Source organism: Artemia sp. Qi Xiang Cuo, chromosome 12, assembly GCF_049724085.1.
Source record: "Artemia sp. Qi Xiang Cuo chromosome 12, ASM4972408v1, whole genome shotgun sequence".
NCBI classification, from domain to species: domain Eukaryota; kingdom Metazoa; phylum Arthropoda; class Branchiopoda; order Anostraca; family Artemiidae; genus Artemia; species Artemia sp. Qi Xiang Cuo.
In genome coordinates, this window is record NC_142805.1 from 30,754,138 (window position 1) to 30,779,721 (window position 25,584).

Here is a 25,584-nt window from a genome sequence, read left to right on the forward strand (position 1 = left end):
TGCAAAAGTTCGTGTGGCATGATCTTACTTAGCATCTCAAGCGTAGATCTTTGATTAGTGCCAACAGTAACCAAAATCCTTTAACAGCTTCCAACTCAACATAAATGTTGCTACCGGTCTTGGTCGTTGAACATTTGGCCTGTTTTGTTTCGCAATCCATAGTATTTACTTTAACCTTGGAAAAGAGGTTGGGTTTTCCATCGAAGTATGCTTCCAATGCTTTTAAACCACTAGCATGTGCACTCAGGAGGATCTTTGCCACTGCTTCATCAGCGACTTGATTTGAGATAATTTTCAACAATGATTCCTCATCACATGTAAAGGGATCAATATGGTCTTCGACAACAGAGACCACATTACCGGCAAGGTTTTCTCGGCGCTTCTCAAAGGTTCCATTTTTGCTTCCTTCACCATCAAATTCACTCATGCTTTCCATTCCAGCAAGTCGATAAAGGGCAGAGGAAACCTCAGCACAGAATGGTGTGGTGGTAGTCCACTTGGCAACTGCCATTGAGCTCAGTGTGATTCCCTTTATTCATACCTTTTGTTTTGATTCAAGGTTGAGTGTGGATTCCAGTGCATGATCTGGGGAAACACAATTCATCTTGCAATTTTTCCACTTAACGTTAAATAGTCCTTTGACAAAGATATCATGCAAGCTAGGTGGCAAGGTTTTCATGTCACTCAAATACTGGAGTAGGCACGCAGTGTACTTATAATGCCCTGCAGCTGTTAAATACGGCAACATGAGGGTTACACCCATAATATGACCTTCCCAGTCTTCCCCACGCTCTGCCATCAGGAACTGGAGAAAAATCAGCAGAAGATTCATATGCTCCATCGACAACTTCGTTGTAAATTTTTTTGTCACGCGACTTGTTGAACTGGTTTATCAAAGGCTTTATAGATTCCAAGTGTTTGTCTAGGTTGTCAAAGGACCCTCCGCAATTCATGAACGCAGACATTAAATCTGACAGCTCATGAAAAGTACTTGCTTCTTTGTCTGATTCAATGTAATACTGTTCAAGAGCATTCCAATATACTCTATACAAGACCTCTACTACGAGGATGTGAGCCTCCATACAACTGTAATAGGGTTTTCCAGTCATAGCTTTTTTAGCAGTTCCAGAGTGTAAGATGCAGTGGCGCCAATTCACGAAAATGTAGGGGGGGGGGCAAGGATTTTTTTTCGATTTTTTTTAATTAAGATGCAAAAAAAGAAAAACATTTAGCAAACATACCTAAAACAGGGGGTAGCGGCGAGGTCGCTGCTTGGCAAAATCGTCGACTAATCTATCCAAATCCAGTTTCTTTACCTCCTCTTTCTCAACGGCCATTATCATGAGATCACTGAGTCTGTCGTTTCCCATAGTCGATCGCAGAGTCTTTCACACGCCCTAATGCCGAGAAGAATCGTTCATTACTGGCAGTGGTCACAGGCAAAGTAGCAACTAGCTTCATCAGTTTTAGCACTGCAGAAAAGGCAACTGGGAGGTCGGATAAGATTTCGATAGGTCGAAGAAGATCCATTTTTGAAATATAACTTTTTGACAGATGCAGCTTTGCAAGAGAAAGCTGGGATTCTATGGCATGGTCATCGACACCGAGAATCTCTTGATAATGACACGTAACTCTTTCCACTTTTGAAAGTTTGAGAAAATTAGAACTTGAGGGGTCGAAGGCAGATAAAACATCGAGCAAAGGCATATTCTGCATGAAACGTTGGTCCATCTCACTCGTGAAACGATCTAATACCTCAAAGTACAGAAGTTTACCGCAGTCTGATTCAACTGGCTGACTGATATTGCGTTTACCGGTTGTTGAGTTTGAAAGAAAGTCTTTGAGACAAATGGAAATGGCTTGACTTCTCTTGCTTCGAGCACTAGTTTTAGATTGTGGAGATTTCGATTCCTGGATATCGTTTAAAGCCAAGAATTCAGATATGTTTTTGCTTAAGTTGTTCCATTCGTTATCATTTCTCAGCTTTTGGTGTGTCTCATATGTCCCAGAAATCAGTGCAAGTGCCTTATAAATCAACAAACTTCCGGATTGAAGTTGCTCTGATAAACAATTTACAATGACTAATACTTTTTCCATTATGGGTAAAGTTGAAACAAAAGAGGCAGAGTTGATTTTGTCCAGTAGTCCTTTTGCTTCACATGCTGCCTTGCCGTTGGAACTATCAGAGACTGCGGCAAGCACAGCAACAATACAATCAAATCTGGCCTTCACCTTAGAAATAGAGCGGACTGCGTAAAACCAGCGAGTCTGGACGGTCCTCTCTAGCTCCAAGACTTTTTGCTAGCTAATACGCTGGGATTCCACAAATAGCTCGTGACGAGTATTGCTGCATGATATAAATGCGTAAAGTCTTTGCGACACAGAGAAAAATTCCCAAATGTTGCTATTATTTTTTAGGGAGTCAGTCAAACCCAAGTTTAATCTGTGGGCGTGACAGTGTACATAAACTGCACGAGGCACCTTCTCCCTAAACTTTGCTTGAACTCCGTTAAATTCCCCACTCATAACGGATGCGCCATCATAATATTGGGCAATACACAGCATCGAATCTACACCCAGCTTTTCTATAGTCTCGCAAATCGAGGTGGATAAGCTCTCGGTTTCTAATTTGTGCATGTGATAGCAGCCGATTGGTCGCTCCACTACTTTTCCATTTGATATGTACCTGAGTAGGATCGCTAATTGTTCTTTTCTAGAAACGTCTTTTGTCTCGTCGACAAAAATACGAAAGTAATTAGCTGATTTTACTTCTGAAATAATATCTTGGAGCAAGGCATTTCCTATCGTGTAACTGCGTCATTTTGGTACTGACGACTGCAATAGTGACCATATCGGTGCTGTAACTTGGCCTTCAGATTTTCGTCGCCTTTAGACATTTCCTCCATCAATTCAACCAAATTACCCCGGTTTGCAGATGTTTCTGATTCGTCATGACCCCTCAAAGCAAGACCCTGGCGGCCAAGAAAACAAATAGCGCGAAAAATGTACTTCACATGATCTCTATTTTCCCGAACCTCTTGAGATCTGGATTGAATTAATGCATGTGCTACAGATTTTAAAGTATCATTACTCATTATCTTAAAGTCTACCGATACTTAAATACATTGTCTATGTCTTTTAGAGCCATAATGTTTATTTAATATAGCAAAACTGTTTTTACTCTTGCAAAATTCCGACTCAATGAAGGTCCTTTTTCCAGCAGTTTCTCCAGCCCTCAGAGTCCCCATAGAAAAATGGCGGCAAGCAAAACAAAACACGGAATTCAAGTTTTTTGAGTATTCAATCCATTCATAAGTTTTATAGTAATGTGCACTGAATTTCCTTCCGTTAGAAGTGGAAGCCGGATATCACTCAAGAATAGGTTGAGCTGGTTTGTCGTGACGCGTCCTAGAGATATCTGAGAGAGTTTCTTGACTGCTACTGGAGCCCGCAAGGGGTTCAGCGATGCAGACCGAACTTTCACGTTGATCTGAGCCATTTATTGTTCCGCTTTTTTCAGAAATTCAGTCACAGGTGGGGGAACTTATCTCAACTAACCCAAGACTTTGGGCGCTGACACTATTGCCAGTTTCTAGCACTAAAGTTTCTTCACTTTTCTTCCACCTTTTCACCGAAAAAAAATCCAAATTTTGTTGTCGCTTTCTACTCATAGTTTGATTACGATGTAAACCTTGCTTTTTGCCGATAAAGTGTTTACTTTGATAAACATAGCCGAATCATTCAGAGTTATAGGTTCTCGTGGAGGAGGCAGAAGAGTCTCTTTCACTATAAACTATGTGTTTTATTGTACTAAGTTTATGTACAGTAGTTTAAGATAGATGCAGTTAAAGGAGTAGTAGACAAGGACTTCACTCAGACACGGCAAGAGAAGAACTGAAGAAACGCGTAGAAACTCACTTATAAAATCACTCCCATACTCCACGGTGAAACTACCCCGCTTAGAAAACCCATAAACCAATCACTTACATTTCCTGTTCACGACAGTCCCATACACTCCTCTGGGACTATTCATCCCATAAACTATTCAACAACGTCAAGAATCTGCTGACCAAAACCCCCCCGAAACCCTAGAACACATTTCCTTTCTCAGCTACTAAAAAAGGCAATATACAAAACTCATAGTTTGCAATGAATTCTTCTCAAGAACAATAGCGAAATGGGTACTAACCATATGAAGCTTAGTTTTGAATGAACTGCTCAGAAATAGAATAGTGTGGACGCGCTCCCTCTTAGACATTTCAAAACAAGATTACATAATTAGGGCACCAGTTTGTTGGTCGTATTTATTGGAACAGTTGCTGGTTTAATATAGCACATAGCTAAAATAGAAAAAAGCTGTGAAATATAAATAAGAAGGTAATTTTCAAAGTCTAGGGGGGCCATGGCCCCCCCCCCTAATTGGCGCCCCTGGTAAGATGCCAGCCTTACTAAAGATTTCTTCAAGCCCCGAGCCTTTCATGAGGTACCCAATCACACCAAGGAAGTTCATATACAGATGCAATCCACCCATTCTTGGAATAACATCACTGAATACTTTTATTTCTTTATCCTTTCTGAGCAGCAAAACTCGGGTTTTTGGAGACATCTAGACTGAATCTGAAATGACTGAATCTACTGCAGTTTTTCACCGAAATCTATTAAAAAATAAAAACCGTAAATAGTTGGTAACCCTAATTGAAAAATGGCAGGCATTTCAAACAACTACGAAGATGTGTTCAAGAAAAGGAGAGAATTGAAGAAATCTGACTTAAGTGTTCTTGAAAAAGATGTGAGTAATAATTTAAATTGACCATATAATGTAGGCGTAATATACTTTATGAATGCCTTTTCCTGCTTAATGAGTAACTTGAGTGTAGGCTAGACTAGTTATGCATAGGCCTAGCCTACCAAGTAGGCTATTTAAAGGAATTCCATTAGGCTACTAATGTAGGGGCAATTTGAACACCCTACTAATTCCACTCACAAATGCACCCATTCCCTATGTCCCCTATGTGGGTTTTTAGTGTTTTTTTCTCCATACCCAGGCACTTCATATCAAAGGAGTTGTCATAGCAACTTCAAAAAGGGCTCATTCGATTGGAAATTGGAGTGGCTAGTGCCCTTTTTAATAGTCAAAAGGGATTGGAGGGCAACTCACCCCCCCACCCACGCCCATCATTCCCCCAAACACATCCAAACAAAATTTTTAGATAGCCGTTTTGTTCAGCGTAGTTGATTTACATATAGAAAATATCTTTTTGAGGATGACACTACCCCAAAACCCACGGGGCATGGGTTTTAAGCTATGCCCTGAGGGCATATAAGATCAATGTTGACACAATGTACAGTTTAGCCTAGGCCTATTATTATTTTTTTTAAGCAGGGCACTTCATATAGAAGGGGTCATCATAGAGACTTCAAAAGGGGCTCATCCAACTGGAAATTGTGAGTTCTAGTGCCCTTTTTAATAGTCAAAAGTGATTGGAGGGCAACTAGCCCCCCCCCTCACACCAATCATTCCCCCAAACACAGGCATTGTTGTAGAAACTTTAAAACAGGTTCATTTGATTAGAAATTCAAAGGGCTAGTACCCTTTTTAATAGTCAAAAGTGATTGGAGGGCAACTAGCCCCCCCCCCTAACACCAATCATTCCCCCAAACACAAGCATTATTGTAGAAACTTCAAAACACGCTCATTTGCTTAGAAATTCAAAAGGCTAGTGCCCTTTTTAATAGTCAAAAGTGATTGGAGGGCAACTAGCCCCCCTCCCATACCCACCATTCCCCCAAACACATCCAATCAAAATTTTGAGATAACCATCTTGTTCAGCATAGTTGATTTTCACATAGAAAATATGTTTTTGAGGAGGACACTCTCCCACAACCCTCAGGGCAAGGGTTTTAAGTTATGCCCTTGGGGTATAGAGGGCATTGTTGTAGAAACTTCAAAACAGGCTCATTTGATTGGAAATTCAAAGGGCTAGTGCCCTTTTCAATAGTTGAAAGTGATTGGAGGGCACCTCGCCCCCCCCCCCCCTTCACCCATCATTCCCCAAAGCACATCCAATCAAAATTTTGAGATAGCCATTTTGTTCAGCATAGGCTAGTTGATTTCCAGACAGAAAATATGTTTTTGAGGAGGACACTCCCCCTTAGGATCTATAGGTTTGTACAAATCTTAAACTAAAACACTTAGGCCCTAAAGGGCAAAATTCTTCCTTTAGGTCTATAACATGTGATTTTTGATGTATATATCGTTTCAGTGTTTTGGTTTTATTTATATGTTAACATAACGCTGATTGTCTTCTGATTCTAACAATTTATCTTTTTTGCTTGATATTTATGTCAAAACACAGACCACATTTTGAATTCAGTATGGCAAATTATTGGTGAAGATTTCACCAAGAAGCTATATAAAAGGTAAGGATCTTATTACTATACTCACATTGCATCAGCTACAGTAAAATAGGGGTGATCCAAAATCCATCTCTGTTTTTTCAGAATGATGAAGAAAAGTGGTCTTTACCAATGGCTTCAATATTGTGAAGGTGAGGCACCTTTGATGGCCAAGTCTTTATTGCATAGAAAAAGCCAAATCTGACATCTGCTTTATGCACACAAATTGTTGGCTTTTTGCTCTCCCACCAGTTCTACGGGTGCTAGCAGAGCTATGAAAAGATAACCTTGGGTTTGTTAATTCTGTTCTGTACATCTAGGTTGCAGCTCCTGATGAGAGTCTATTAGTGAGCCAAAGCAAGTGAAGCTGTTGAATTTACTAATTCTTATCTGTAAAGTTCAAGCTAACAATCCAACTGTACCTTTAGGCCCATGACTTGAGGTTTACAGTGTTAATCTTTAGGCCCAAAAGATGGGTGAGATATACTATCTCATGTAGTATTGCTTGGGCAGCTGTTAGATCAGCACCAAGAGTGTCAATATCATCTTTCATAATCCATGTCAGACATGCTAATGCCCAGTCTTATAACAGCATAATCAAAACTTGAGTCTTCTTTTTAGGATCTAGTCTATAGAATAGTTAGACAAAACAGGGGACAATATACACCACTGTTTTATACCACTTCCCACACCAAAGGGCTCAGTTTAACCTTAAATTATCTTAAATCACATTTGCTAGCAGTATGGCAGCTAGCAGTTTGCAATGTTCATAGCAGGCTTTCAAAAGCTTAATGAATTAAACTGGCATACCATCTTCTTCTGTAACACAACAGAAGTTTTTGTGGGTTGTTGTTGTTGTTTGGGGTTTGACGCGTTCGACCAATCGGTCATATGCGTTCGTATCACTTGATTAATCTGTGCCTTCTGTAATCACTAGCTTGCTTGGGTGTCACTTTAGTCAATATTCATTGAGCCATGTCAGGTATCACTTATTGTGCTATTGGTAGGGGGTCATTCACATGTAGCAAATGCCTGCGTCGAAAAACAAGAATCAGAGTAATTCAGCACTGCGTTTTTGTGGGTTACAGAGTTTAAAGCAACAATAATCAGTGATGATAGTGATGAAGTATTGGCCCAGAGGCTAAATTTTTAATAATACAAAATCACTGCTTTTTTGGTGTGACCAAGTATTCTATTTATATATAAAGTTATATCAATGTGTTCAGAAAAGTCTTATCTATCATAAGAAATTGACTGGAAAATAAAATATTTATCCATTGCCTGGATATAGGGTACCTCATTTGCCATAGTGTCCTGCCATCTATTGAACTAGACTTTATTCTAACTGTATAGTTATTCTAACTATTCTAAATGGATAGATAGCGCTCTTTTCTTCAACAGATGATTCATAGTGCCATCATAATCATCATTGTTTACACAAACAACTAGCAATAAAAAATATCAACAATTAGCCTATACTTAATAGCCTACCAAATTGAGTTAATAAACCAATTTGAGTAAAAAAGAGAAGTATTTTTCTTTGTTTTGTTGGATATAGTTGATTTTTTAGAAGTGATCTTCTTTCAGGTAGTAGCCTAGCTTTGATAGGCCTAGCATATAGCCTGAACCTATTTGGTTTGTTCCCTGATTAAGTTGAAAAAAGGATTATAAGCCCAATTTATATGTTAAAGACATTTTCCTACATATTTTGTGATATTTTGATAAGTATATTAACCTACAGTGACATTTAAAGTTGCCCTTCTAAGTGTTTTATTTGACTTACATGGACATTGAAGTAAGTTAATTTTTTGCTTCATCAGTTAGTGATGACAATGATGCTATACAATGTGGTTGAAAATTAAGTGCAATTGAATAAATTTAACAAATTCTGCAGGCAGAACTTTTAAACACTGTGAAAAGTGACCAGTCTGTTCAGAAAAAATCAGTGAAAAAAAGGATACATTAATACTGACCAAATAATGCCACCAAAACAACCAACTCATAATATGGACGCAACACCTAGAGGGGGTTCAAAAAGAATTCATATCAGCCCCAAAAAAGGATTTGATAAGTGTTTGGCGTGTGAGACAGATCTTGATGATGACTCTTCTGCAATTCTCTGTGATGGATGTGAGAAGTGGATATGTATTGACTGTATGGATATGCCTGAGCCTGAATATGTATTGATCACAAAAATCTCTCAATGGGTCAAAGTTTGCATAAAATGTTCGATCTGTAAACACTCTGGTACGACTTCAAGCAGTTCTAGTCAGAACCCTAGCATCGAGAGTATCATTGAAGCTACAATAAACAATATGAAGAGCAACATCATTGACAAAATCCCATCCCAGGCTGTTATACAAGATATCGTACAGTCCTCAGTAAGAAACCTTGAAACTACATTGAAAGCTGAAATTTCAAAGTCAATCAGTGATATTAAAGCTCAGGTGTCCGCTCTTGAACATCAGGTTGCCAATAAATGCTCAATCTCTGATGTGCATGCTGAGATTCAGACCCTTGTTCAACAAGAGACTGCTAGCATAAAAAATGATTTTTCTCAACATCTTGACAGTAAGGTCCAGCGCCTTTTCACTGAAGAGCGGGATAGGCAGTACAGAGCTCTTAATATAGTTGCATATGGTACCCCATCACAGCCGGACAAACAGCTCTACATCCAGTCATACCTCAGCCAGAAGTATAAACTTCAGGACATATGTATTACAAATGTGAGAAGACTACCCACCCCTGCAAACCCACAGTCTGCAAGTGTGCGCCCGCCTCCTATCCTCTTCTCTGTACCAAGTTTTGACATCAAAAGGACAATCATCAACTGTTCTTGTGAACTCCACAAAGACATTCAGTTTTGTGGTGATGCTTCAAAGGTAGAGCATAACAAACGTAAAGCTCTTGTAGATGAGCTAAAGAGGCGAAAAAACACTGGCAAAACAGATCTCATCATCTTCAAAGGACAAATAGTGTCAAAAAATGTAGCTGTTCATCGTGGTTGGAAAACTCCAAAGCCAGCCTCAAACCAGTCTGCGATGAAAATCTAACAGTTTGTCCCTCACCTATAAATAGCCCTGTTTTCTTGCAGTTATCTTCTTTGTTTCATAATACTTCAAGTGTTGATATAAGCGTATCCTCTACAGAAAATGAACTTAGTCAATTACATAGTGAACTTTTTTTGTCATGTGATAGCTCGAGTAATTCGAGTTTTGTAAGTGCCGTTTCTGAACTTACCTCCATGCCACCTGTGTCTATCGCAGTTGCAGCTCCTGGACCTCTGCTGCTAGACAACATGTCACAAAAGTCTCGGAAAAATAACACCCTACATGTCATCTTGAGCAATGTTGACTCTCTTACGAACAAGCTTCTGGAAACCCAAGTGCTCTTAAAAGAAGAGGCAGCAGATGTTTCCGGTTTGGTGGAGATTCTGCCAAAGTATACTGCAGTTCCTTCTCCTGAGAGTTTGCTGCAGATATCTGGATTTCAGTGATTCACTAATCTAGGACAGCCAAACTGCAGAAGAGGAGTTGGTGTCTATGTCAGAGAAGGCTTCCAGGTTAGTGTTATCAACCTTCCTATTTTTAATATACCTTGGGTTGAAATTGTATGGCTTGACATTAATCTTCATGACAAAAAAGTCTGTATTAGGTGTATTTACAGAAGCCCTAGTGCACCCAGTCTTGAAGAATGTGAATCATCACTTAAAAAAATTATTGATGGAATGGCTTCCTTGGTATCACAAACGGTTGCATCTGATTTGATAATAATTGGGGATTTTAATTTCCCCTCGGTTGAGTGGGTGGATGGACTTGGTCATCTGGCATCTGGCAGTGGGGATTCACCATTTGTGTCTTGTTTATCTGACAATTTCCTTCACCAAACGGTTGAAAAACCCACAAGGCACCATGGTGACCAGAACCCTCCCTTGTTGGATCTTGTAATTCTGAGTGACCCAGACTCTCTCATCAGAAATGAATTTCTTCCTCCAGTTGGTAACAGCGACCACTCAGTTATCCTCTCTGTGCTGTCTATGAATAGTCGTCTTCAAACTAACTTGCGCCCTCAAACTTTTATTGACTATCATGAAATACAGCAGGAATTGGTATCAATTAATTGGTCAGACCTCATTACTTCTGATATCAACACGTCATGGTTGAATGTCAAGGAAACTCTCCTGTCAACAGAAAAGAAGCACTCCTGTGTTATTTATCGAAGACAACCAAAAACACTTCCGTTTCTCACAAAGGATACAAAGAGGACTATCAATAGGAAAGCCAGAGCTTGGAAAAGGTACAAAAAGAAAAAAACACTGGAAAATTGGCTAAGGTATGCGAAGGCTTGGAATCTCGTCTTGGACTCAGTTAGGAAACTGAAGTCTGAATATGAGGAGAAGCTTGCCACTGATATCAAGGCAAACCCCAAATCCTTCTGGAGGCATGTTTCTGCTAAAAGTCCTAACTGTCACACCATTCCTGACCTCAAACATAGCAGGGTAACGTACTCGTCGCCAATAGATAAAGCTAATTTACTAAATGTTCAGTTTGCCTCCGCTTTCACCACCTGGTCTTGTCCAACCATCCTTGCAGCACCATCACATTCTGTATCTACCCGAATGCCTAGCCTGTTAGTTACTGAAGAAATGGTCTTATCTAGCCTCGATAAACTCGATGTTAACAAGACCAAAGGACCTGACGGGTTACACCCAAGGCTTCTTCAAGAGTGTTGAAATGTCCTCGCTTCTCCTCTGTGCAGAGTCTTCCAGCTGTCCCTAAAAAACGGAGAGCTACCTACAGATTGGAAAACGTCATATGTCACGCCAATCCACAAAAAAGGCCGATTGTGCTGAAAATTACCGTCCCATCAGCATCACTTCTGCAGTTGTAAAGGTGCTTGAGAAATTTGTAAATAGAGCTCTCATTCAGCACTTTGAAACTAACAACATACTAACTCCTTCTCAACATGGCTTCAAATCTGGTTGATCTATGGACACTAACCTAATTCAGACATACAAGAATGCAACATCACTACTGGATTGAGGATTTCCTGTTGATATGGTGCTCCTGGACCTCTCAAAAGCTTTCAACAGGGTATGTCATGAATTCCTGATCACCAAACTGAAGGCAGCAGCTGTTGATGGTGTTACTGCGCAGTAGATACAGAGTTTCCTATCAGAAAGAATACAAGCCGTCAGGGTCTATGATTCTCAAGGTGTTCCTCACTCTAGATTTCATGGGTCTGCTGATCCCTTGCTGCCTTAAACCTTTTGAACAAACTCATTACTTTGGGTGGTATCTTTTGTTAGTCATAAAACACATTTGCCATGTTTTCTGAATACTGGTATCATTACTGACTGCTTCTAACCAGATGGGAAGATCTATTTTTCCTGTTACCTTAGACCTTAGATCCTCCTGTGCCTCCAGAGGCACTTAAGGCATCCAAGAAGAGTTGCTAGTCATCTCTCATTGCTGTGGCCACCCAGACATCTTCCCATTCAGGTTAGATTGAGGCATTGAGGTTTGCAAGGTCAGCCCAATAGCTGAATTGTAGGGTATTTTTGGGGAATCCTCTTCGTCTGGTACCACATGGCTGCCACTGAAGGAAAACCTCTGGTAGTCAAGTTTTGGACATGCAGATCACATGACCAGGGTATCTCCACTTCCTATATTTGATCACTTTGGTTACCAGTGGCTGAGATGTGTTCTGTTGTATGGTAGTGTTTGTTACTTTTTGGGACCAGTGGATATTTAGAATGTGCCTTAAGCACATGTTTTCAAATGCAATGAGTTTCTTTTTAAGTATTTGATCTGTGTGTGAAGTTTCAGAACCATAGCAAATCATTGAGAGGATGTTGCTTTTTAACAGCCTCAGCTTGAGCTGGAGAGAGTACTTGACTTCTTGCTGACATGATCCCAAGCTGTGGATGGTACTTCCTAAGTACTTGAACTCTATGACTTGCTCTATTGTCTGGTTATTGCATTGTAGGTCAAATGGAGATCCAGTGTTTGCCATACTTTTTGTTTTGTTGGTATTTATCTTAAGGCCAAAAGGTTTGGCAGCATCCCTGAGTTGATTAAAGTAATGCTGGAGCTTTTGTTTGCAGGACTCTAGGAGGCTGATATCATCAGCAAAATCAACATCTTTAAGTCTCTTATCATCCAACTGGATCCCAGGTCTATTGCAGGTCCAGAGAATATAATCAATAAAATGATAAATAATAAATAGCAGTAGTGATAGCACACATCCTTGTTTGACCTTGTCATGATATGAGAGTAATGGGTACTCCTGTCACTTGTCTTCACACAGCATTCTGTGTCTTTGTAGAAGGCTTCAATGATTTGAATGAGCTTATCAGGAATACGGTAGTATTAGAGAACCTTCCAAAGTGTTTGGCAATCTACCAAGTAAAAGCTTTCTTGAAGTCTATAAACACCAAGTAAAGCTTATTACACCATTCATTTGCTTCTTCTAGCAGCATTCTAAGAGTACATAAAAGATCAGCATAAGATTGGTTTGGCTGGAATCCATGCAGCTCCACTTGGAGATGCATGTTCAACAAGGGTAGGATTCTTTTAAGGAGTGTAGTTGCGTAGTATGAGAGTACTTTTTGTCCAATCCTCAGGGATTTCTTCTGTTCTCCAAATTATAGAGAAAAACGTGGTCCATTTTCACAGAGTAGCTGCAGTAGCATGCAGCTACTGAGCATTTAATCATTTCAGCTGAAATTCTGGGGCACACCACTATCAACTCCAGCAACTTCTGAGAGGAATTCTTGCCCATGATCCCCAACACTTTAACTCTCTGCTTTCTTCCTGAGAGGAACTGCATCACCCATTCAACAACCTCCAAATGTATCCCAGTAGCTAAGAGTTTTGCCTTCAAACAGTGATGGCAAACTGTCAAAAGCCTTTGCAAAGTCTAATAAGATCATATCAGCAGGGATATTCAGGTCTAGCCGTTTGATGACATATTCATATGCATCAACAAGATTTGTCTTGACCAAGCGTCCAGATCTGATTCCATGTTGGCTATTGGTAAGTAGTTTGTTGTCAATCAGGTGTTTCATAACAGCAGTATTCACAATTCCTTCAAGGATTTTACTGACTATCAAGGTGATGCTAATGAGTTGGTAATTGGCAGCAAAATTCCTGCTTCCACCCTTGTGAACAGGGTTAAAATTAGCATTTTGCCAATCTTGAGGACTTGTTTGGTATCAAGAGACTTCTAGAAGTTTTACTAGGGGGAGGGCAAGCTCCACAGAAGCCTTTTTCAAAGTCCAAGGGTGAACCCCATCAGGACCAACTGACTTATTTGGGTTCATGTTTTTAGCTGTGATTCCACATCCAAAGTACCAACAATAATGATTTGCATCAGTTTCTGAATGTCATATTCCAGCATCTGTGGCAAGGGAGAATCTTTTGGAGGTGTTAAAACTGACTCAAACTGCTGGTTCATAGCTTCAGCTATATCTCCAGGGTTGCTTACGGTATTCCCATTAGCTGAGAGTTTGGTTACTGAATGTCTTCCAGGTTTTTGAGTTGAGGCATACTCCCAAAATTACTTCGGATTTGTTTTTGATGCTGAAGCTAAGAACTCCTCATACTTGCTAGTAACTTCTCTTGTAATGTAGTGGACTTTGTTTTGTATTTGTTTGAATTTGTCATGATTTGCCTGCATTGGGACGTCCTTGTACCTTCTCCAAAACTTCTTTTTCTTTTGGACTGCTAGCTTGATTTCTTGTGTGATGAAAGAGAGCGTTCTTGGTCTTTGTTTCCAAATGGTTGTTGTTTGTTTTGCAGTTGTCTCACTGAGGACCCTTTTCATCTCAAGCCAAGCCTTCTCTACATTATTTTTTTCAACAAAAGACCAATTTTGGTTAGCTAAATCTTGCCTGACCTTGTTGTAATTTGTACAAACATGCTTTCTAAAATTATTTGACTGCAGGTACACCTTTAGTTGACAAGTTATGGCTATATGGTCGCTTGCACCAAAAGGTGGTTCTAGGTCTATACTTTGGATTGCCTCCTCATCTTTGACAAATAGGAGATCCAGGAGAGATGGGTTCTGGCCCTCTCTGTAACTAGTTGGAAATCAATAGTCTGATGCAATGAATGTTCTTGTAGGCACTCTATAACAAGCAGGAAACCCCGCCTGGAGGAGAGTTTTGCAGTGGTTTAGCAATTTGCCCCTGAAAAAAAAAATGCTAAAAGAAACATCCAAGGAAAATATAACCGGAATTCCCTTTTCAACAATGACCCCTACACCCGCCCAACAGACAAGATTTTTGAATGCAAAAATACCACTAAAAATTGGATTTTGGAACGTCTTGAAGCTAGCACAGCTGTCAAAGGTGGAACAGCTAGAGAAGAAGATGACCTGCTATTGGCTAGACATCATGGCCCTCTTGAAAGTGCAATGGCCAGGAAATGGAAAGCAACTACTCAGCAGTGGAAGCACTTTAATCTTCAGCAGTCATGAAACACAACAAGAAGCTGGAGTGGTTGTAGTCATTTCAAAACCTGAGGCAAAATCACTGATTAGCCAGATATCCGTGAGCAGCTGCATTATGACAGCTTGATTCCATGGGAAACATGCCAAAATGACCCTGGTTGCGTGCTATACAACCAGTAACAAAGCCACAGACAATCAGAAAGAGACGTTCTACAATGAACTGACATCTGTCCTTAAAGATGTACCCAGACATGACATTCTGTGTGTCATGGGGGATTTCAATGCAAAGGTTGGCAACGAAAGAGATTATTGTGTCAACGTCCTGGGCAACCACAGTCGTGGAGAACAAAACGGAAATTTACAGTTGCCTATTAAAATGGCTTAGTCCTTCAGCTTGGTTGTTGGCGGCACTCTCTTTGCCCATAAGGATGTACACAAGTACTTCTGGACTTCAGCTAATGGACACATGAAAAACCAGATTGACAACTTTCTTATTGGTAAGAAGTGGCAGATGTTGCCATGTGATGTGCATGCATTAGAGATGATACATTTAGAGAACTGATGCAAATCCTTACTGTTGGTACTTTGGATGTGGATTCACAGCTAAAAACGTGAACCCAAATAAGTCAGCTGGTCCTGATGGGGTTCACCCTTGGACTTTGAAAAAGGCTCACGTGGAGCTTGCCCTCCCCCTAGTAAAACTTCCAGAAGTCTCTTGATACCAAACAAGTCCCTCAAGATTGACGAAATGCTAATTTCAAACCTGTTCACAAGGGTGGAAGCAGGAATTTTGCTGCCAATTACCAACTCATTAGCATCACCTTGATAGTCAGTAAAATCCTTGAAGGAATTGTGAATACTGCTGTTATGAAACACCTGATTGACAACAAACTACTTACCAATAGCCAACATGGAATCAGATCTGGACGCTTGGTCAAGACAAATCTTGTTGATCTATGAATATGTCACCAAACGGCTAGACCTGAATATCCCTGCTGATATAATCTTATTAGACTTTGCAAAGGCTTTTGACAAAGTTTGCCATCACTGTTTGAAGGCAAAACTCTTAGCTACTGGGATACATGTGGAGGTTGTTGAATGGGTGATGCAGTTCCTCTCAAGAATAAAGCAGAGAGTTAAAGTATTTGGGGATAATGGGCAAGAATTCCTCTCAGAAGTTGCTGGAGTTGATAGTGGCGTGCCCCGGGGAATGATCTTGGGCCCAGCACTTTTCAATACTTACATTAGTGATGCTGCATGGGCTGTAAGAGATGAGCCTTTATTTTGACAATAAAGACCCAGATTTATTTTCCCTTTGGACCTGCCAATGGAAGCTAGGGTTTATTATCCAGAAATGCAAGACAGTACATTTTGGGAAAAAGAATGAGAAGTGGCAGTACCATATAAGTGGAGGGGATGGCTCTAGGCAATTGATTGGTTCTTCAGCAGTTGAAAGAGATTTGGGAATAGTCGTCAATGAAGAATTAAAATTCCACAAACACACACAAACAGCAGTTGCCAAAGTATCTCAGACCCTTGGAATAATTAAGCTTACAGTACATAGCAGATCATCCAAAGCCATGACAAAGCTGTACACGGGTCTTTTGCGACCATTGCTGGAATTTGGATGTGTGTTGCCATTCCCTGGATAAGGATGACCAACAGAAAATAGAGTCTGTTCAAAGGCGCTTAACCAAAGCTGTTGATGGATGCAAGAATCTCGACTATCCATCTTGCCTGAATAAACTACAGCTCCCAACACTCGTCTACAGACAAACAGAGGGGTGATGTCATCATGGCTTACAAGCTACTGCAGGCTGATTCCTCTTCTCAGAAGCCTTTCCAACTTGACAAAACATCTAGAACAAGAGGGCATAGTAAGAAGCTGCTCCAGAAGAGAGCTGACAGCAGACTCCACAACCACTATTTCTCCAATAGAGCGGTGGCCCCCTGGAACAGTCTTCCCAATGCAGCTGTCACCGCTCCCTCTGTTGATGCATTCAAGATCGCCGTTGATAAGAATTGGTCTACCAAACCATGGAAAACAGAGTGGGACGCCACCGAACCAATGGCTCCCCATCATCAATGACCAGCGACTCTACAGGATTTTTTTTTATTTTGGCTGGTCAATACGATTTAAGGTAATTTAAGGTAATAAGCTGAAATTATCTTTCTGTGTAAAATAATGAGAATGACATATTTTCCAAAGATCAAGTCATTAGTAAATTATCATTCTGTCATGTGTCTATTAATTGTTTTTACTAATGATAATAGACCTTTAAAGATACTTCAAAACAAGGCAATTTGTATGCTTCATTCCCTAGATTAACAAGGAATGTTATCCCCAAGCAGCTTATATTTTGCTCAATCTGTCTGACATAAGCAGGGTATTACACAGGCAAAGTTTTGTTTTGGATTGCAGGAGGGCATAGGTTAAAATTGTTTGATGTAAACCTGATTATTAAGAGAAAGTTCAGATTGTACTCACAGTAACTTAAATGTTCCACAATACATTTGCACAAGATAAAAAGCAAGAGATCTTAATTCAGTGTGAGATGTAAAGTCCCATTGGTTATCAATACTTACAATATCATGTCTCTTCATACCCCTGGTTATTTCTGATAGTCAGAGATTATGGTCTTATAGTCATTTCTCTGGTATTATTTGTTATAAGGTCTGTAATGCCAATTATGAATTGTGTTGTAAACTGCCTATTAGCTCCTTTTCCTTTTTTTGGTTAGTGTATTTTTTGCCACCCCCTTACACAAGTTTTTACTTCTCAGGAGGCCATTAAACATAGTTGTTGTTTGTTTGGTACAATAAATTTATCTCTCTTATAAGGCTCTTAAAACAAAAACCAAGGAAAAACTTACTCTGCACAGAGCTAATTCTTTGGTTATTTTGTTAGTTTTTTTTTCATCATTGTCAGACCCTACTGCTTGCTAGTTCTCATACTTGCCTGCTATGCTAGATACACTTGTTTCTAAATGCTCAAGCCTCTTTCCTAATTTGGCCATTGCTTTATTATTTGTATTTTGAATTAGTTGGACTCAGTTACCCTTTCAATCAGTTGGATGTATGCAATAAACCTATTTCTTTTTTTGTTTAAAGTATGTACTTTAATACCTGTACCCAAGAGGGGTAGAATCCTTTCATTTATACAAACTGTTGTAGTCAAATAAATTATAAATGAATGGAATTCATATATACGAAATTACTTTTCCAATCAGTTGGATGCATGCAATAAATCTATTTCTTTTTTTTGTTGAAATATGTACCTTAATACCTGTACCCAAGGAGGGGTAGAATCCCTTCATTTATACAAACTGTTGTAGTCAAATAAATTCTAAATGAATGGAATTCATAGATACGAAATTAAAAAAAAAACAAAAACAACAAACTATTGAAACTAGAATTATTAAAATAAGGTATAAATGAATTTAAAAAGTGTTTTGTGTATATTATAGGTGGTTCTAATCTATTTTTGGATTTTTATAGTCCCCTTAAGATTGGTCATGGGAGCCACAGAAAAATTACAGACTAAAATGTATTATTTTAATTATATAACCCACTTGATGGAAAATCCTCTTGATTCCCTAGGGCCTTCCCTTAAAGCTCATTATTTTTTTTTACCTTTGTGTATCTTTGTCTTTTAATAAAACATATTTTCTTCAAACTATAACTGCTCAATACTTATTTGAACACAAGTAAAAGTAAATTAAAAACAGCCTAGTAAGTTTTTGTATATTGATGATTGGGAATTTTCAAATAATACCTTAGTCCTGAAATAGGGCCCAAGCAATTGCAACAATTCGAAATCGAAACATCCAAAGAAGAATGCATTGGCTTCTGAATAATGTGTTAATTTGATTATTGTAATATGGTCTTTTAGTGGTTTCACCATAAAAAAAATGTTCAAATGTAATATTATACCTCTAAAAACTTATGTCTTTGAATTCTAGGAGCTGATTACCAAGGTTATTCAATTACAAGCCCAAAATGAGCAACTTCAGAGACTGGTTTACCTTAATAAAAAGAAAGAAAAGAATACCCCAAAGAAGAAAAAAGAAGGCAGACAGTTCAATTTTACAAAGTAAGTTGTACAGCTGATAACTATTGTCGTGGCATCATTAATATTACTATTTTTGGATAAGCACTTTTTGGATAGATGCATTTCGTCTCCTTAATTTCATAGAATTTCTATGTCAATGTAAAATTAATGAAGAATTGATGCAAATCAGCAGCTCATGATGAAGTTCTTTTGGGGCTTCTAAGCTGACAATATTAAGAGCACCTCCTATGTGACAAAACTCGCCTTTTTTTTATGACAAACGTCATTTATTAATTAGATAATTGCAGCTGTATAAATTCCTACCTTATACGATAGACCAAATTTTTCCAGAGACCATGTTGGTTCTTAAGATATGGCATTGTTTATATTCAGTAAATCCAGACGTATGAAAGGGTACCTTGCAGCATATGCTACATTGAAGCTCTTAAGGTAGGGTGCTGTAGCACTCTAGTACTAATCCAAGCTTGAATAATATTAACAGCAAATTCTTTAAATAAAATACAAAAGATGTCTTCTGCTGTGTATGAAAATAGCCTGAATAAAATAAATGTCCCTGGTTTATTCAAATACACTTACAAAACAATTTAGCACATTTCTACACAATCATCATGAAATGTAAATAATGGATTGAAATACGATCATTTTGCCACTTGTTGGAGATCAGATTAACACAACTATAATATTTTTTTTTTTTTTAAACCAACAAGCTCAGATGGGTAGGTTATGTTTATATGTGGGGTATGACCAATTGGCAAAGATTCTACTTTTTGTGATCAATCTGAGACAAATTGAAAAGCAGGCTATCCCCTAATGGGGTGGGAGGTTGTCATAAGAAAGTACTTCAAGGAAATTTAATCCTTTGTATAAGAGGGGATAGAGAAAAGCTTTGGACAGTTTGGGGTGGAGGAGCATGTACAGCTCTGTTTGCCTCAGGCAGCTAAGGGCTGCAGTGAGCTTTTAGTATAATGGTAGCAGCAATACACCGTAAATGCTCGAAATAATTACAGGATTACATACTGATAAGCATTATTTTTTCTTTTTTTTTTACATTTTTTAAAACTTTTCCCAAAAACGTCATACCTTATAATTGGTCATTTTTGGTGCATATTATAACAAGTGACATTAGTTTCCCGGTTCATTCATGTGAACCATTTTTATGTTTTGATTAATTCCGTTAAAAGTAACTCTGACTCAAGTATTCTGTCAGTATATAGTAAACCAAAGAGATTGAAGGCTAGTTGTTTTGAAACTGATTAGCCTGCTGGTGAGATAATCTTCCTCGTTTTATGTTCCCTAACATATAAAATGACCCAATGGATTGGGGTACTTTGGGAGGGGAGCCAATGGATCTTACTGACTGACTGGCCGTTTTTACTAACTGATATGGGTTATATTGCTGTAAAACTACTTCATTTTTTTCATCAACTGAGACCAATCTTCTTCCATTGATTTTATGTTGTTTATTTCTATCATCCCATTTACCTAAAAAAAATAAAATAAAAAATAAATTGAGCCAAAAAAATAGTGGCATGAAGCGTCACTATTTTATTGACTAATTTTTTTTTACCGAATGGCTTATAGAATTGGGAGGGGGTGTGCCCCGCTCCGCCCTCCATACGTGACTCCCTTGGTTTTGGCATGAAGTTTTACAAACAACATTTGTTGCATTAAGTGTGAATTGTTAGGATGAATTAAGAAAAGGTCTACTTCTCTGTCCTAAAAGAATTACCAAGGGGCAAAGTAAAATTATTCAATTATTAAATGATCAAGTACTTATCGAATATTGACCTTATATATATATATATATATATATATATATATATATATATATATATATATATATATATATATATATATATATATATATATATATATATAAACATATATCCTCCTGAGGATCCTTCAGGATCCTCCTGAGGATCCAAACATATATATATATATATATATATATATATATATATATATATATATATATATATATATATATATATATATATATATATATATATATATATATATATATATATATATATATATATATAAATATAAATAAATAGTAATAACGAAATGATAACAGAAGTTTTAGAGACTAACAATGAAAGAGTGGGGCAGTCATGACCTGCTTTGTAACTGTCGAAGGTTGACTTTCTTTCTCATCACCCCTCCACACTTCCATTTTTAGTCAATGTTTTTTGTGGGTAGCAGGATAGACAATTTTTTTTATCTTTGATGTTGTTGGAAATAAAAGTATTTTTGGGAAATTTTTTGAAAATATTTTTCCATGATAGTTTTATATTGCTGTTTTTAGTCTTGATATACCAACATTCTCTGTTGGTAACACCAAGAATATTGAGTGTTTCCTTAGGTATAAAGAATTCCATCCGGCATTTTTAAAATAGACTGGAACTTATTTACTGTTCAGTGGCAAAAAAGTTTCTTGTCATTGATTTGGCATTGTTTGGCATTAATCAATATTTCTAGGGAAATTGCCAAAGACAGCTTAAATTTAAGGCAATAAAGGGCTTTGGTGCTAAAACTAATGCAATCATGAACTTGGCATTGTCAAAATTTGATGTCTAATTTTGATCAGAAATAAAGGCTGATGAATATGCGGAAATAAAGGATAATGATTATTAAAAATATCATTCAAAGAACCAGCTGATTTTTTTTTTCTATCTTACCCAAAGTAGCTTACTGTAATGCATAGAATAATTGCAAGTTTTTTCTCTATCAAATATATGATTTCTAATATGAAAAATAAATTACAACAATATCTATATACATACATATATACTCTGTAAGAAAAGTTAGTTGTGTCTTTTGGTTGCAGGAACACTGGACAGCTTCTCACGAATTCATTTTTTTTTTTTTGGGGGGGGGGATTCAGTTTCCTGTGCATCCTATGATATTTTCAAAAGTGAAGATAAATGGTTGATGCTTCAAGAAGCGCCGAGGTGCAGAAATCTGAATTTTGTGACAAGGGCATCATTTCTGGTGGTTTTACCTAGATAAAAGCCTGAACATTGGCTTACACAAGTCCTTCTTTCAAGATACAACTCCATAATGTTAATGCTTAGCACCAAAATGACTATGATGGCTAGAAATGAAAGTTGATATGCTATTAAAAATATGAGTTGAAAATAGAAAATCAAAATAACTAACAAATTCAAAAACTGCAAAAATAAAAACAGGTGTATCGTATTGAAAATTATTGGGAAAGGGGTATGTTTTGAAGAGCCATTACTTTTTTGGTTTTTAGATGGATTCACTTTTCAACGGTTCAGTTAACTGTTTTATGTGCCCATTGACTTGTCAGGCCGCATTAAGTGATGACAAAAATGAATGCAATCGGACGAGGAATAGACAAGAACCTGTTTTTGCCTGAAAAGGGGAACTCTGTGAACCCTAGTACTCTGTCTTTTTTTCCTTTCCTGAAACTTATTTCTTTTCAGGCTTGAGAATCACATACTTGATACAATTTTCACATGCTGATCAATTTTCCGCGTAGCGCAGACACCGATTTCCTGATTCTCTGCCTTTGGCCGAGAGTACATTGCGTGGTTGGGGGGAAATCATCCGAACCGCATTTTTCTCCCAGATTTCCCTAGGTACCCATTTGGAGCTTGGTCGACTCTGACTGACCTTATGGAGTCATACCGCTGACCTGCGTTCCAAACCAAATAACCAACGTCACCAGAAATCGAACCCCTGCTCTTACAGACTCAGTAATTCAAATATAGCATGTGAACCACACGGCTAATATACTCGGCCAAAAATATTAATTCTACATTTGCGATTTTTTTTTCTAGATTTGCGAAAAGACATGTGTTCCTTCAAATTGCTTATTTAGGATGGGATTATCTTGGCTATGTCACTCAAGATCACAGCGAGAAAACTATTGAGGCTGAGCTGTTCAAAGCGCTAACCAAGACTTGTCTTATTGAGTCACGAGAAACCGCGAATTACCATCGATGTGGAAGAACTGACAAAGGAGTTAGTGCTTTCTTTCAGGTAATATAAAAGGGTTTCTCTCTCTCTCTACTACCACCCTCTCCTTCTTGTTATCTTTTTCTCTATGATCTTTTCCTCTCTGTCTCTCCCACTAATTATTTACACACTTTATAGCATTATGAAAACATCAATCGTAGTGTGGTAAATTTGTCATATCCTAAATTCTTTCAAATCAAAAATTAAGCAGTTTATCAAACAATTTCTAATATACAATTTCTAATTTCTAATATATTTCTAATAATTTCTAATAGCCGGCACAGATATAGGCATTGAAGACGCATGATTTTTATATAACTAGTGTTAAAAAATCACTGATTTCAAAAATGACCTCCAAAAAATTTTCACTCCCTCCCTCTCTCCAAAATCCACTGTCCACTCCTGAGGACATCGGTTCCTAACCAAGTAACTCAAACATATATGTCGACTGTATAACACTTATTTTTTATCAAGAAAAAGAAGCAGGAAATTTATTTTCTACCAGTAGTTTACTGGTGGAAACAAGAAAAGCAGTTTCTGTCACCAACAAGACATAGAAACACTACATTCAACACACCACAACCTCGTCTTCATTGAGCAGCCAGGAAGGCGACACCTCTTTGCGTTCTTCAGGTTGTGGTGTTCGGGTAAGTGAATGGCTCATCTGAGTCTCTCAGGCAGTAATGGTCGGTGTTTAATGAAATTACCAGCCGAAAGTACTTCACAATCGTCATCTTCCTGAACATACTGCTTCGGTTTTGGCCGACAGAGAAGGTGCTCTGCAACGTGAAAACGAAATAAGATGACTTTGTTCAAGCTTGGCCTGCTATTTTCTTTCTGACCCTGCATCTCGATAAAAGCATTTGAGCATGCAGCATCAATAAAATGATGAAGGGATCTTACGGTCCATTTTCTAGTTATGGAAGTGAATCGGTAATAACTGATCATACGGTCAGCCATGTCCACTCCGCCCGTGTACCTATTGTAGTCAGCTACAGACCTTGGGCAAGAGATTTTGATCTTCTTCCCCTGCCTTTTGTCCCATCTTTCCGCTGTTGTCTCTTCTTCTACTGCCTTGCAATTTGAGCCTAGTGTTATAATTCTTGAATCAAACCATTCCGTAATGGCTAGCTTCCGTTATTCTCGCACAAATGCAACGCTAGACCCTCTCCCTTTCTTTTACATTTCTTTCTCTGGCTTCAGAAGCATGGTCTCTTTTCCAAATCTATTTCGCATGATTGTGCCAGTTGCATTTTTCTGCATTTCATACAGAAGGTCGAGTACTTTTGTTGAGTTGAAAAATCGATCAAAGTAGAGGCTAGATCCGGGTGGGAGAATTTGAGACAGCCTGAGTACGATTTCAGCTGCAAGGTCATGGCATCGCATACTTTCAGGAAGCGTATTGGCACCCTTATAAATATCAAAGTCAAGTATTCAAGTCAAGTCAAGATTACTTCTTAGAGTGAAGAAACGGGTTTTTCCAATATATTCTGATATCTGGTTTACACGGTACTGTGCCTTCCAGTGCATTTCGATTTGAGGATATATGAGATTACCCATCAATAATACACTCTAAAAAATGTCTTAAGTTCGTTACTAGTGACATCGAGGCTCTTGTGGAATTTTTTTTTGATAGGTGTAGTTTGTGGCATATGCTGTGTCATCGAAAAAAGACTGGAGGCAGTAGTATGTGAAAAACTTCTGGTTTCCAAACAGAATGGTCAGTAAAGATAACTTCATCTCTTACTGAACTCAACTGAATCTCAAACCTCGTGCTTTCCCTCCATTTCATCAATTTTGGTCGTTTCATAGGTCGCTGCAATATTCGAGCCCGCTTGCCTAGAGGTATATCATCTTAAAAATCAGACTCAACCACAGAAACTTGCTCGTCGATGATACTTTCATCGCCTGGAGGGAAGGCGCTGTTAGGATCATCATCTTCACTTGTGTCTTCAAGTTCTATATCGTGAGGCTCAAAAGGTCATCATCACTTACGTCTGCATAAAGGTCCTCAACATCTCTAGCGTCAATGATTGCCAAGGTATCAGACGAGGTAACTATAAGAGAAAACGTGGTTCTCAACTTTTGAAGATGGCCATATATATATGTATATATATATATATATATATATATATATATATATATATATATATATATATATATATATATATATATATATATATATATATATATATATATATATATATATATATATATATATATATATATATATATATATATATATATATATATAAACTCTAACTTTGAAAAGGGCTCATTCGATTGAAAATTGGAATTGCTAGTGCCTTTTTTAATAGTCGATAGTGATTGGAGGGCAACTAACCCCCTTCCCCGCCCATCATTTTCCCCAAACACATTCAATCAAAATTTTGAGATAGCTATTTTTTTTCAACGCAGTTGAAAGGTTCGGAACTTATATCTTTGAGCTGGACACTCCCCCCATAGTCTTCAGGGCAAGGGTTGCAAGTTATGCCCTAGGGGCATATGAGGTTTTTATAGAAAACGTTGTCGCAAAATCTTGAAAAAGGGCTCATTCGATTTGTAATTCAAAGGGCTAGTGCCCTTTTTAATAGTTGAAAGTAATTGGAAGGCAACTAACCCCCCTCTCACGCCCACCATTTCTCTGAAAACACGAAATGGGAATTTTGAAATAT

The 25,584-nt window shown here is 38.2% G+C and overlaps 1 protein-coding gene across 2 annotated transcripts in view; it reads left to right on the forward strand.

The window, feature by feature from the left end:
• The first annotated feature begins 4,688 nt into the window (after positions 1-4,688).
• Positions 4,689-25,584, forward strand: part of LOC148946002 (tRNA pseudouridine(38/39) synthase-like) — a 49,521-nt gene continuing 28,625 nt past the window's right edge. For both annotated transcript variants that reach the window (XM_089098491.1, XM_089098492.1), the window contains exons 1-3: positions 4,689-4,789; positions 18,813-18,943; positions 22,732-22,933. In XM_089098491.1, coding sequence (XP_088954617.1) covers positions 4,703-4,789; positions 18,813-18,943; positions 22,732-22,933 — 420 coding nt within the window. In that variant the 5' untranslated portion in view covers positions 4,689-4,702. The remainder of the gene's footprint in view (positions 4,790-18,812; positions 18,944-22,731; positions 22,934-25,584) is intronic.